Here is a 15,516-nt window from a genome sequence, read left to right as displayed (position 1 = left end):
ATATAAAAGAAAGAGAGTAAAAGTTTTTGGAGATATTTTATTAATGTACAATTTTATTAGCGATGTACAATAGACATTTTAATTCTCTATTTATCCTGTCTCCTTGAAGCTTGGTAAATGCTTGTTTGTATACAAAACTACACAATGCTTTTTCGTGAGGACCAGAAACTCTGAAAATATAAGTGCTACAGTATATTTTGTAGTGATTTAACACGTTGTCCAGAAGAGTTACCAGCCACTTCAATGAAGGACTTCTAAAAATATTTCTGATCAAGTTCAAATGCATCTGTTCATAAATAATGATTGGTTTGCTCATGTCCATTATACTGCTAAGTACAAATGTCTCCAACATAAAATACCGTTTCAATACATTTTTCCACACGGACAACTAGATAATCCAGCCATATTTACTTTTAAACAAGGCTAATACAAATTTACAAGTAAAGTAACTTCAAAATTTATTCAGAATAATTATTTTTTCAACCAGAAGCTTTACTTTGGACAACGCAGCATATTGCAAGTGACATTCTGCAGCAGAAGCTGGAGGCTTGAGAATAACAGCTAAGAAAGACTAAATATCAGCAATACACACTTTTACAAGAATTCTGACCATTCTGAATGTTAACATTAAAGATCAGATGCTTCAGTTTGTGCGCCTGTCAATCAAAACCTCCACACAAAAGAAAAATTAAGAATTTCCCACAGAACACAGTATTTCAGAGAACATGTTAGACACTGGCATGACATTTCCCAGATCAGATTGGCAACTGAAATTTAACATCCACATGAGCTTGTTTTGCTAAGCTTACTATTTCAGACAGCTTCACCACCTGAAAAACAGAAAAGAAAAACTTAATTTCAAAACAATCCTAACTTGACTGAGGAGATCAATCTTTTTAAACAAAATAATACCAGGGAATCATAAGTAAGATATCAGAGGGGGTTAGGGGTAGGATTACTATTTAGCTCAGTACTTCTTAATCACTTTTAATTTAAACATAATGAAGTCTTCTAGAAAACATCCCATGGAGTTAAAAAAGTCTGCTTCTCATTTATAACAAAAATGCTAAGTTATAAATTTTATGTGCCACTTTGTTATTTGAAGTGTTGAGGTGACAGCTCACAAGAAATTCTATATATCTAGAAGCTATTTCTCCTCTGAGTTTTTGTTGCAAGCACTTCTGGATTTTATTTTGATACCTTAAGGAGCCTTATCTTCTCCTGCATAACAACTCTAAATTTCTCTGAACTATTTTCTGCTTCAAATGAAATGTTATAACAGAGTAAGTGATTCTATGGGAAAAAAAAATAGTAAGTTTCCCCATGTACATTTCTAGTACAACTTTCTTCTCCACAAACAAAGTAAAGAAACACACACATCAGTGCATCTGAACATCTGAATATCTAATTATCTTATGAGGCCACATCATGATCAACTATGGTTTTAATCATGCACACTGAATTGCAGTGGTTGATAAAAAGAAGTGTTACATTGCATTTTTCAGCCACCTCAATTTAAGTATTTTCCCCCAATTAATAAAGCTAAGCTCTTAGCCATTACCCCACCAAGGGGAGTGGCTGACCTGATCATTGATTTGGTTTTGGGTTGCGGGGTTAAACAGCTTCTGACTGCATTTTTGCCCCCCCTGACAAATTATGCACTTAGTAACTTGTAAAATATTTGCTTCAGGCACTGGTAGCAACTGGCACTGGGATTTATCCTAAGCTACCAGTAGTTGATTGAATGGAGTTTGACTTTTCAGTACTCTGCAACAGATGCTATGTTCTGAAAAGAATATTCATAACCAGTTATCTTACCATTTTTGCAGCTTCATCCAAGTCATCGCACGCGAGGATTTTGAGGCCACTAGCTGTTATTAAAGCTTTGGCATCATCAACTCGTGTACCTTCAGAAACAGACAAAATGCCACTCTTATTGAACAGGAGATTATTACTACTACTACCATCTACTAGTCTCATATTTCTAGGAAACCTGTTCCAGAAGTTAGTGAATAATTCTAGAAAACAACATTAGTAGTTAAAAAGCAGGAAGTCTCTTTTTATTAACTTTCCAATCCTCATCATCTAAATTCAAGGTTTGCTTTATTTCTCCACTGACTTCAATTCACAGGCAGCTTGCTACACAGTACATAAGCTCAATGACACCTGTCAATTAGAGAGAAATGTATTTAAATATATATGAAGCACACTCACCTTGCAACCGTACCACAATAGGAACTTTCAGCTCCAAATCCTTTACTGCCGTAACGATGCCTTGTGCTATGACATCACATCTCATAATGCCACCAAAAATATTTACCAGAATAGCCAGTACCTACAGAATCAATGACAATATTCACATTTAAAATGGCCAGATCAGATGAAAGCAGCACACAGCCTTCAGTCTAAGGATAATTCAAGGGACTCTACAAGAGACAGAACATTTCTGTTCTACAGAATATCAGCAACTAAAGTACAGCTCTGTAGAGTCACAGGTAACAGAACAGTTACTTCAGAAAACGGTATTTGTCAACTATTAATCTTTCCATTGCTAACAGTACTCCATCAGAGGTACCCTCACACCAGTAACTCCACATACTGAAAGCAGGAAATTTTAAAAACTCATACACAAGACCCTGTTTACACAGTTTACCTAAAAGCCAGCATGCTTAGAGATAAGCTATTGAAATACAGTTTATTCAGGAGAATTAAGCCAACAATTAACGGAATTCAAGTGGTAGAAAGGAAGGGTGAAAAGAACCATGGTCAGAGATGAAAGATGAAACAAAGCAGGAATCGAAATGGGTAGACAGCTTTAGGTACAAAACAAACTCAACAAGATAAAACATTCCTGTGCAACTGGCTCGTGAGCAGTAACTTGGTTCCCATGATCTTGCACTTAGACTAGCTCATCTGTGTCACGCTGTTCTTCCTCCTCCTACTAATGGGCAACTCAGACTGGCACCTCAGAAGGCTGTTCCAAACGAGCCCTGAACTGAACCCTGAGTGCCATCTGTGACACCAGGGGGCTGCACTGCTCTTTGAGTTTCAGCAACAGGAATCCCAGCTATAGCCACTGCTTTTTGATAAAATAGTGAGCAACTGAAAGAAAGCAGAAAGGAAAAGCTGTCTTAACAAGTCTCTTTGGACATCCTCTGTCCACACATCAGCAGAGAATTTGCATTGCAAAAACTCTGCCCAAATAGGGCAACCCTCAGATTCTTCCTTGTTTCTTCTCTTCTCTCCTCTCTGTAATTCAGGTGCTCTGTGACTGTGTCCCTCATTGTTCCCTCAATTTTCTGGAAAAATATGAAGAAATGCTAATGAGAATGGGCTGATGGAGCTGAGGTGTTTAGCCTGGAGAAAAGGAGGCTCAAGGGGGACCTTATTACTCTTTACAACTGCCTGAAAGGATGTAGCAAGGTGAGGTTCTCCCTCCTCCAAAGTAACAAGCAGTCAGATAAGAGGAAATGGTTTCAAGTTGCACCAGGGGAGTTTTAGATTGGATATTGGGAAAAATTTCACAAAGGTTGTTAATCATTGGCACAGGCTGCCAAGGAAGTGGCTGAGTCACCAACCCTGAAGGTATTTAAGACTTGTAGATGTGGTGCTTAGAGACATGGTTTAAGTGCAGGACTGGGCAGTGTTAGATTTATGGTTGGACTCAATTTTAAATGTCTTTTCCAATCTAAATGATTAAATTATTCTGTAGCACTCTTGGAGCGTGTTACAGACCCTGCATTTGATAGTAAGTCTTCCCAATAAGAAAGAGACTAAGCTCCTCTGAAATATCACTCACTATTTGTTTCTGGCCCTTTCCAAAGATGAGCAAGTGGTACATAAAATTGTGGTGCAAAAGTCTTGCAAGATCTTGCAAGTCATTCCCACCTTTTGTGGTTACCCCTTTTAAAACAGTTTTCTTTATTTTTAAAAAGCCCCAAACTGCCAAGTTCCCCCTGGGATAAGCATCTCATATAGACCATCAATACGGCCTTCACACAATTTTTGTGGAAAACCTCTTCCTCCAGCTTCAACCAATATATTATTTTAATAATATTCAAGCACTTCTGATAAACTTCTAATAGGGTAAACATTAAAGCCCTTCCAAGCCCCTTACAAAGTTATTTTATCTTACATTACATATAATCAGTACCTTAGAAACGCATTTGTGCACAGCACAGCAAATATTCATCTCTACAACTCCACACAAAACACAGACCCAGCTGCAAAACTGGTCCAAAAGAAAAACAAAACTGGAAAACCAACTGAATACTGCTTTCTGTTTAAACAGCTGACAGTGGGAGTTTCTGATTCCAAGATTTCTGGAAAGATTCAAATACAGCTGTAACTTCAACCAGAAGACACAAAAATGCCTACTCAGTACCCAGCCAAAACCCCTATTATTTAAAAAGGTAAAAAAAGAAATCCATAGATTATTCAGCCTCCTTCATCTGCACGAAGATGAAGTTAAGATTTCCATCTTCTCTCTTTCTAGTTCTGTGCTTATAAAACAGTGCACTAAGCATTGTCTTCCAAATCACAGCCTGTTTTACCACTGTGTAGGACCTTGATATGCCAACTCTTCCCTCACCTTTTTATCAGAGGTAATAAGCTTAAAGGCTTCTGTCACTTGCTGCGCTGTAGCACCACCACCAACATCAAGGAAGTTTGCTGGAGTTCCGCCGTGAAGTTTAATTATATCCATTGTGGCCATAGCTAAACCAGCACCATTGACTACATGAGAATAAAGATAACATTTAGGAATTCAGTTTATGAATCCATTAGGTCCTTTAAAATTCATTAAATAGTACATACCTAAGCAGCCTATGTTTCCATCCAACCCTATATAGTTGAGATCTGCTTTTGCAGCATCCTTGTCTCTTTGGTCTTCCTGTGTCCAATCCTGCATATCAAAGATCTTCTTCTGACGATAGGCTGAATTGCTGTCAAAGTTTATCTTTGCATCCATACACAACACTGAAAGGGAAAACACCCACCATTACCCACCATCATTTAATATTATAGTAACAATTCAAGTGCTACATGAATGTGTTGAAGTATATCAAGTTAAACCTGGCAGCTAGGTCATGCAGTCCAAACACAAAGTTTTGCTACAAAGACACATGTACTACTATCAATAAATATAAGATTCTCTCCTGTTTCCCCATATAATCAGTTATGCACAAAACGGGAAGATAACTATTTCTTGAGACACTCTAGACACTAAAAAGCTTACAACAAGCTGTTTGATAAATCTGAGCAAATTATTTTTTCTCTGATCACTCTGCAGCCTGGAAAAGAATGGGGGGAGTGTACCACAAGTAATTAGCATAAAACTAATCCTTAAAGAAGGTCTCTGATTTGAGGGTTTTTTTCATCCATCTTATTTTTAGCTTTTAGAACAAACATATATAATGTGTGCATGACAATAATCACACAGAAACAAAATGAAAGAGTGCCTGAGTTGGAAGAGAAAATGCTAGGAAAAAACACACAGAAGTAAATTTACTTAAGATTTAGCAAGCAGAAAACCTACAGTATTCTTTACATCAGAACTAACATTGTATCACTTCATTTCTATCCCTCAGTGAAAATGATATAAAAATAACAAGGCATGAGAAACAGATGGAAAAGACTGCTCTATACTGATCACTTAAGCATTATTAAAAAAAAAAAAACACACAAAAAACCACCCCAGTGACAGTAATAACACACTTTGATGAAAGAGCTATATTCATATTTAAATTTCAAACTGTTGAATCTGAGTTCAAGCACAAATATTCTCTACAGGTTTATTTTTTGTAGAATGGAATTGGCTGTGATTTAACATTAAATAACTATTCTGCAACTGGATATGCTAAAAGCCTCATAAATATCAAGATATTACTTAAACCCCTACAGTCTTTCCATACATCACACCCCATCAGTTATTCTAATGCCACAAAGGCAGGAGATTTCTCATAGTTGCTACTATTCTGGTTAACATCACAGTACCAATTTGGGATACATGTGGTGGTTCAAGTTTCAATTTATGAATTTTGAAAAGACCTGATTTCCAGGAATGCCTTATCCTGGGTAGATGTGCTCTTCATTAAAAAGTTTTAAAAGGAAGTTACACTTAAGAGCATACTTAGCAATTAAGAGCAGATTCCTACAATATTTAGATTCTCAAATTTATCTGCTTTATTTTTTTTTCAACATACCATGTTAACTAACTCCTCTTGCTGTATACAGCTGAATTTTTATCAGTGTGAAGCAACGCAGATTTACAAAAAAGTCAAGGTGTTACATGAAGAGTATGAATAAGAAATATTACCAACTCCTGATGCATCTTCCACCATAGGATTTATTTCTATCATGGTAGCATCATATTTCAGAAAGAGATTATATAATTTGATCATATTTTCAGCTGCTTCATCCACCAGATTAGGAGGAAATCCCATTTTCTGGGCAAGCTGAAAGTAAAAGAATGGTTATTATTAACTCATGTTAGGGTGTCTCAGTTTAGCTATTATTTCAATGTCACTGGAATTTGTAAATGTAGAACCCGCCATGTCCACTGGGGGGAAAAAACCAAACTCACTCTTTGGTTTGAACAGATTGTTTTCAATATAGAACACTGCACTTATCCTAAAAAAGAGCTATTTTATACATGCTATGCCTTTGCACAGCTGTATAAAAGCTAGATAAATTACTGCCATGCAGTTGGATTTACACTGATTCACCTGAAAATACTTAAATATCTAGTTTCAAATCGGTTTCAAACAAGGATTTAAGACAACTCAGCAGGTTGAATGAACACACCCTTTATAAAAATTAGAAGCAACTTTCCCATCCTCACTAATGTGTACTTTCCCACATTAACAATTACCCTAACAGCTTGTTCCTTTTTTATGCCTTCTACTATATCGATGGGTTCCTTAATTATCGCCTCAGGATTCTCTGCAGCAACATCTTCAATATTAACACCACCCTGAGAACTGCCTATCAGCACAGGACCCTAGAATAAAAAGGAAAAAAAATGCATAAGTAATTTGATAGCACACAGTCAAAACTTAGTTCTTCCCATAAGATACTTCACAGCAATAAAACCTTTTTTGTTGAAAAATTTAGTGTATCTCCTCAATACCTCCATGTAAAACCTTTTAATAATACTTTCCAAATGTTCAAGTGCATGTCAGGTCCACTTTCTTTTAATAAAGAAAAATTTCCTCTGTAAAGCAGCAGCAAAACAATTAACACTGACATACTATTTTTAAATTTTGATAGAAAGATTCAACTTCATAATCATATACATTTTATCTTTTAGGTGTCACCAGAGAAGTGTAACTACTGTCTCACCTCCACCTTCTCCACTCACTCCTACATAAATACAGACCGAATGCCAGGCACTCATTTTTTCATTCTGCCATGCTCCAACTCCAAGGACAAATGGAGGGCTGCAGAACCTAGTGATAAATTACTGCCAAGCATACCTGCTCACTAGGAACACAGTGCTCAGTAACTAAAGCCTTCACTGAAAGTAAGCCATTGCAAAACAAAACAGCACTTAATTATTCATTAATAAAAGCAATTAAGAAAACAGAATTGACAGCATTTGCAGCTGAGTTTATTTAAAAAAAAGCCAAATCTCAGCAAAAACATGAGGGACTCACTACATGGAACCTAAAACTCTCTCCTCCAGTTCACAGTAAAGACATACCTTGATCCCTTCAACCAACCTTCCCTTATCACCACCCATGCATGGATTATGGCCATGGGTGTACTAAAGCAACATCTCCTATCAGTAGAACTCAAAGATTAAACAGCCTTATAACTGTTGACAATTAATTATAGAAAATGTGACCCTGGTTCAGAGAACATGTTTAATAACCACACCACTCCCCTCCCATTACCATCCTTCCAAATGTAAATACATAGCTTGCAAATTATCCTGCATCTAATAGCAAAATTCAGCTCAATGAACATTTTGGATATTGTTATCTTGAACTGTCAGCAAGCTACAAACTGATCATAAAATAACTCATCATTCCACAGAACTGACCAAAGTGAATAGTTTTGCTTAAAACATAAACCCCTGCTGGCAAATAATAACCAAGTCATAAAGTGCCAGTTTCAGCTGGCTATTTTAATCATTTTTCCCCTCCTTAAAGGAAGAGGTTTACAACAACATCAGGAATAAACACTGTGTGCTATTCAACCTTCACACTTCATTCTTTTGAAAGGCATTTCCTCATCCTAAGTGTCCTATACAAGTTACAGTAATCACAAACACACCTAAAAACATGACTTATAAAGTCAACAGTAAAAACCAAGCACATCCCTATCAAAAAGCAACAACCCACACAGTATGATCAATATATGCTAGTAAGACTTATCTTTTATACAAGACCAAGAACAAGCAATGAAAATATGTTTCCCTTCTTTATCTAATTTGCTACAATCAGTTACAGTAAATTTTATTTCCATAAGTATCATTGCTTATTGCTTACATAAATTTAGGAGTCTGAAGTCTGTTCATTTACAGCATTTTAATGCCACCTTGTGGTGCATATGGTAACACTTGAATGTCCCTTGCTCTATTCCAGGAGCACATCTCAATGGAAGTGCCCAAGTCACATAATTCAACACAACTGATACTCTCCTATCAAAAAGAACACTACAGAGGAAGATAAAGGAACAAATACTTAATTCCTAATACAGCTATAAAAAAAAATTAGAGTAAGACCAGTTTTCTCATTCCTCCACAGAACATTATTTCATTCATATTTAAATATCCCCTAATTACCAAAACCAGTGCCTCTGCAAACTTTAAGCATCTGAACAGACAAAACTCGGTTTTCCTAAGCTTTAGCAAATCAAGCTCCAAGATCTGTTCCAAATCCTGGCTTCATTAAAGTTACTTACCAATTCATGTTCTATGCTCCAAATAGAACACTTGTCTGTCAGAAAACACTGACACATTTCAGCATACTTCAGCACACTTGAATTGTAGCCTAAAAAACTACATACCCACTCATACAGCCCATACACCCAGAAAAAACTGGCTTTCATTTTCCTTAAAGATACGAAGACAGACCTCTAGGCCCAAATCTTCTTACCCATTTCCTGGAAAGCATTAGTATGAGAAAGCTACTAGCACTCTCAAAATCAAGAGACACACCAGTGCACCTCTGGGAACCTTCACACACCAGAGAAAAAGATGTTAGATTTATGCAGGACCATTTGCTCTTCCACAACACTGTCACTTATCTTGTTTCTGACACTTAAAAATAAGGTGTAAATGCACATGCACCCATATAGCTGTGGTTTTAAACTAAATTGCATAATCCAGTAGGCAAATGCAAATTAAAACCAAAATGAAAATCACCCCCTTATTCTACCCATCTCCCCTTTGGCCATGTAACTCCGAACTTTAGTTGGGGCTACCAACACTCATTTATTATTCTGTAAATTCAAATTGTAGCATTACATCTTTACAGCATTTAAAAAGAAAGTCAATCATATAGTCAGATACACTGGAAAACAAAATTTAGCTTGTATACTTCTGATTTCGAAAGCAAGTGAACAGCAAACACTTCTGTTGATTTTTTTTTTAATTCAGTTGTAACAAGCTAATTAACTTACTTCTATTTCTAATATTACTCACTTGAAAAGACCTTTCCATTGTTATTGCAAAATAGTATTCTCTCCTGGGATATCTGCGTTCACAGACAAATACTTGATTGCATATCCTGCCCTTCTCTCCTGTCTGCTTGGTAAACAACTTCTTTCCAATCATTTGGGAGGAGACAGCTTTTGCCTCTTCTGGACTAGAATAAAAGAAGCTCAGAATGTGACAAAGAAACTGCTGTAAAAACAGAAGTAGCATTAAAAAAGTCTTATCTAATTTTTGTTATTTTAAGGTTAATAATTAAAACCCTGGTTTTAAAGAAAGCAATAGGTTTAATCCATAATGTGAAACCTTGAAGTTTTTCCACTTGGATGGATAATTTAGAAAGAACTTACGAAAAAACTATTTTCACTCCTCCTTTGAGGCCACCTTCAAATGTTCCTTTTCCTCTACCACCAGCTAAGACCTGTGCTTTTATCACAATATCCTTTGAACCTAGAACAAAAGAAAACACAAAAAATGTCATCTATGACCATAAAACAAATTGCTTCAGGTAAAATAACAAAGGCTGCTTTAATTTTATCCCCCTTTCTCCATGCCCACCATTCAAAACACCAATGTGAATCGAAAACTACATTGCAATTCACACAGATAGTTCCAAAAATCTCAAATAATCCACAATTTGCAGATTTAGGCTGTTCTGTGAGCAAACTTTGGTGAGTTAGTACTCAGAAATGCTGGTGTTCTGATCATCTTTAATACATGCTAGAGTCACATATGATTAAGCACCCAGTAAGAAATAGTTAGCACCTCACAGATTATTAACAAGAAGGAACTGAATCTCTGACACACCATATGCAAGGTTTTCCTCAAACAATTACAAATACCCTGTACCTGTAAACCATTCCCTTCCCAGCAATGATATGTAACTACAGCACTTACCCAAGTCAGCTTGCCAGGTGCACTCTGGCTTTCACCCAGCACAGCACTAAGGCATAAGCTTGAGTGCTTTGCAGAAGCCAGAGGCCTAAACAAACCCATTATTCTTCCAAGAGTAGGCAAAGTAAGCCCTTTAGTTGGCTTTAACTGTTTAAAAATCCTTTACAAAATAGTCTTCTAGGAGGGGAAACTGGCTATTTGAGTTTAAAAAGTAAAGCATGAGAATATAACAAAAATCAGCTGGGATACTCTGAAGTGTCATTGAGAGACTAAAAAGCAAAGAAAAGTAGTTAAAAAAATATGAATGCTGAGAGGACATGAGGAGTAATGGACTGCAGAAAATAGGGAGGCTAAGAATTGTCCTAAATAGGGCAATGTTCTTTTGTTCTTAGGCAGAGTTGTGGGCTATATGCACCACTACCCTGATCCTGGAAGATATTTTCTTAAAAATGTTCTTACTGTGGTGCATTATAGTATTCTGTCAACATACAGATATCCAAAAGAATGTGAGAAAAACAACGTTTAATTTTTCACAATCAGTTTTGGCTGTAACATCACTGGACTGATCCTTATGCAACAACTGAGTCATTAAACGAGCAGATTACTAATGATCTGTAAATTGTTTTCCTCTAGCACTGCAAACTAGCTGCTTGATTGCATAAACAAGTTCAAGGTTTATTTGAGCAGCTCTGTCTACAAGCAATTAAGCTGCACAGATGTACCTGAAACAAACTTAAGACAGTACATCCCAAGAAAACCATAACCCATTATTCAGAAAGTTCACTGTTCAATAAATATTTTTCCCACAGCTCCTATTGAAAATTACTCTAAAACAAGAGGAAGTACTTGGTCACACACCTCATCTGCAGTGTTCCAGCAGCAGCACTGTCACACAATCTGACACCGCAAAGAACTGCTGATACACAGTAACCCAAGGAAAAAATCTGGAAACCAGCAGCTACCATAGTTTTCTACTCAGTATCAACAGTTGTGCCCTTGTTTTTTTTTTTTGCTTACGTGGCTTTGAAATACTGCTAGGCTTGTGTTTCAATGAAAAATAGCAGTTTCTGCCCTGGAGCAGATAACCCAGCAGACACACCACCACAGAAGTGCCATCCTGCCTCCAGCCCTCAGCTTTTCACTCCAGCCTCGCTTCTTGCGCCGGCAGAAGCACTTGTGCTATCGTGCCTTGAAGCACATCACAACAGCGATTCCCTGAAGGCAAAAGCTCATCCAGCAGACAGACAGCGCTTCTGCAGACTTGTGCACCGTGTGACAGGCACACACACACACAAGAACTTCAGAGAGCAGGACTTCAGCTTTCAGCAGCAGTAACAAATCGTAAAGCCTTAACACAGGGCACTGGAACACCAGTACAACTCATGTGGGTAAGCAAGCTAAAGGCCAATGCACGAATCTCTGAACAAACATTTGGTAAGCATCACATTTCCATGTTAATGGCAGTCAGATCTAAAAGCACATATAAGTACAATAGCCTGAAAAAAATAGGAAATGCTTAGAAAATTAAGAGTAGATACCAGTGAGAACAGGTGTCTGAAATCAGAACACAGATTTAGCATTCATCTGTTCAGGACAACAAAAATCTATAAATTTACTAACACTACAGTTATCACCTTCAACAATCAGTTATTAGCTAGACAGTGAAAGAGTTACACAGTCAGCAAACAAAACCATCTTCACTTCTATCAATACTAATACCTATTTTTTGGAAGGAATAATTTCTGATTCTACAATTTAACCTTTCAAACTGTGAGAAAGATCAATGCATGCAGGCAAGCAGAAAGATATCCATATAAAATGCAATCTTCTAATAAGCTTATTAAGAGGCAAGAAGGGTCATTGTTCCACTGTATCTCTGCAGTTTCCTGTGCAAATGGAAAGTCCAATGCTTACAGCACACAGGCCTGATTAAAATGTTCTGCTTTACAAGTTTTCATTCTGACTTTTGTCAAATCACATTAATTGCCACTTCTCTGCCCAATACTATCTGTAGCAGAGGTACTGCTTTCCACATATTACAGGCACCTTCAGAACAACCATGCAAGCCTAATCTATTCTGACAAGGCAGACAACAGTAAAGGGCAGTGGCAGGTTAGTAACTCACATGTCAACCAAGTTCTCAACTACTATTCAACTGCAAACTTATCCTGGGAGAGACAGAGACCTGTAACTTCTGCTTCAGTCTGTTTTTCAAAGTTCTTGCACCAGAAAAAGTAACCCTCCATTTATAGCACAAGCTATTTTTTTCTTGTTGCACAGACACAAAAAACCTAAATTTAAACAAAACCTAAATTTAAATATTTACTGGCCTTAGGAAAAGATGGGTTTGTAACTAACAACAGGAGTGTCAATATAAATAAAATTCTGACCTTAATTCTGTCAACAGAGCAGAGAATCTCTTCAGAGTACACTGCATTTCATTAGTAAGTATAGCCACTGGGAATTTTAACTTCAAAATCACACTTTTTCAGCATTTGAAACCTTTGGGTATTAGAATACTCATTTCATGCAAATCAAAAGTAAAACTATTGAAATAATTATGTGCCAGGAATCCTCATTCTTTCACTGAAAGGACTGTACCAATCGGGAGACTGAACAAGATGTTTTGCTATTACAAAATATCCTCTACACAAATACTTCCTGACATTAATCAACTGCATCAAATTCATTATCAGCTCACAAGACAGGTTTGGTTTTGCCAACAGCTAAAGTAGAGCAATTAAAATACAGAGGTCAAAATTTGAATGTGCTGGTTATACAATACTATTTTAATTAGTGAATTATCATCAACAATGTTTTGATATTTTAACTTCAAAGGAGTGAAGTGCTACAGAAGAAAGCAAAGGCTGAAGCAAAATGTAAGATTCAGATGCCAAAAAAAAATAACATCTGCCAGAATGTAAGTAAATGTTTGGTTTCTAAACTACAACTGCTGTTTATCTAGAGATTTTGACCAGGTAAGTAGGAACATAATTGCATGACTTTTTTAACACCTGAGGAACTTCTGCTTAAGTTTGCCACCTTAGATCATCATCTATATCCTAGAGCAACTGAATAAACACTCTGGAATTTCAGACAGCCTGAAAGACATCAGGAACATAAACAGAAAATTGACCAACAAGGAAAACTGATAATGGCAACCAAAAAAATACCATATATACAAGTATGACAAACATGAGTTCTCACTATGACATAGACTAGAAAGCCCCAAAAACTTAAATCAGACAGCCAAAATGAGTGTGGCATACACTAAGGAGAAAACCATCTCAGCTTTTTCCCACAGTGCCTGAAATATGTTTTTTCATGAGCTAATAAAGAAAAAGCTAGTACTTTACCTAGAAAATAATTGCACACATTATACTAAGCTTTGATTTCTGACTAAATCAAGCTTGGGATCAAAAATTCTATTTTTAAATCTACCCAGGTTCACACATTACTTTTTAAAGATTTTTTAACAGATATAAGTTGTATGTTTAAGCAACAGATGGAAAAATAAATAACACTGATAAGTACTTAAAAGATGTTAGTAACATTGAAAAAAATCTAGAAGGTCTGAAAAAAATCATGTATTAATCACGTAACTGTCAGCAGGAATACAGCCAAAGCAATTACTGGAGCTATTCTGTAGAAAGCATACCAAAACAGAACATTCTTTATAAACCACACGGACATGGAGCTGCACTGGACCTCAAACTGCAACAGCAAAAGTAGCACACTCAATTCCAGGGCCTTTCAGTCTCCTTTCAAGAACTCTGATGTAGAAAGGTGAAATGTTTTGCACTCACTCTCTCAACACCTCCTATTTTATACAGCTTTATATTTTACTAAAATTTGGGAGTCTGCCATGCACAAAAAGCTGTGGGATTCATTACCTGAAAACCCAACAAAATCACCAGCACACAAAAGTGGCTTCAAGATATTAATGTCTTACGAAGTCTTACTTCTCAAATCATCATGGATCGAAATACATGTTATTAAAAAACCCAGACAAGCACACAATATGTCACTGCCTTTCACTCCACTGTTACCAGAGGAAAGGGAACAGGAAGCATCAAAACTTGAGTTACAACAATACATTGCACCTATGGAAGTGTCTCTTAACAAACAGCAATGTTCATTTCAAATAGTGTGTTCTGCTGAGCTACCTGCCATCACACTGATCAAGCTTCTGTTCACTAAACAGTCTTTAGGTCCATTAGTCATGTTCTTGATAACACACACATATCAGCTTCTCAGTCAGAACTGGTCACAGTGCTAGCTGGAATGCACACATGGCTAAGAGCAAACCATAAACTTCAAGGCAACCAAGTCATGCTGCAATCTCTTATCAAAGCTGTGGAACAGAACTTACTCAGCTTATTTGTTTCTCAAAATTTAAGTGAGTGATTATGTAACACTGATTAGGTACAGCCACAACTAACCTATGATAATCTCTGCTAACGAGAAGTTCTCATTTGCTATACATTGGGATAAAAATTTACCCATTTCTAAGTGAAGTATTTGCAAAAGGGAAGAAATCCAATGCCAAACTCAACCTTTAGTCAGAAATCTGCTCTGTGTAAATTTACCAGGAATATGTGGATCAGCGCTAGGGAAACAGAGCAAAGAGTATTACCAACTGTCTTTGTAGTGGTCTAGATAAACATTTGATTAAACAGTTTAGCATATAAAAAAGAAAAAAAAATCCTATCTACTGGCAACTACTTCCACACAACAAAAATCAACAATGCGTGGGTGGACTAAAAAAAGTGGTGGACCAAAAAATGTTTTCATTCTGATAGAGTTTGGTTTGTGTTTTGTTGATTTTTTTTTTTTAAGTACTAAATGAAAGAAAGCAGCTAAATGCCTACAACAACAAACAAATCCAAAACACTGAAGCAAAGAATAATGTTACCACTCAGAATGAGTTCTGGACTTGTTTGAGCAATGCCTCAAAACCTCAA

At 36.6% G+C, this 15,516-nt stretch overlaps 1 protein-coding gene across 1 annotated transcript in view; it reads right to left on the bottom strand.

Annotated features, from left to right (window-relative positions):
* Positions 1-23: 23 nt before the first annotated feature.
* The window catches only part of SUCLA2 (succinate-CoA ligase ADP-forming subunit beta), an 18,728-nt gene continuing 3,235 nt past the window's right edge, over positions 24-15,516 (bottom strand). Inside the window, exons 3-11 of the mRNA XM_063149305.1 lie at positions 10,009-10,108; positions 9,650-9,812; positions 6,872-7,000; positions 6,317-6,455; positions 4,816-4,977; positions 4,592-4,734; positions 2,215-2,335; positions 1,819-1,907; positions 24-830 (exon numbers count right to left, since the gene is read on the bottom strand). Of these exons, the coding sequence (XP_063005375.1) occupies positions 756-830; positions 1,819-1,907; positions 2,215-2,335; positions 4,592-4,734; positions 4,816-4,977; positions 6,317-6,455; positions 6,872-7,000; positions 9,650-9,812; positions 10,009-10,108 (1,121 nt within the window). The 3' untranslated portion in view covers positions 24-755. The remainder of the gene's footprint in view (positions 831-1,818; positions 1,908-2,214; positions 2,336-4,591; positions 4,735-4,815; positions 4,978-6,316; positions 6,456-6,871; positions 7,001-9,649; positions 9,813-10,008; positions 10,109-15,516) is intronic.

This window comes from Melospiza melodia, chromosome 2 (genome assembly GCF_035770615.1).
Source record: "Melospiza melodia melodia isolate bMelMel2 chromosome 2, bMelMel2.pri, whole genome shotgun sequence".
NCBI classification, from domain to species: domain Eukaryota; kingdom Metazoa; phylum Chordata; class Aves; order Passeriformes; family Passerellidae; genus Melospiza; species Melospiza melodia.
Note: the sequence above shows the minus strand (reverse complement) of the source record. Positions and strands in the feature narration are given on the sequence as shown.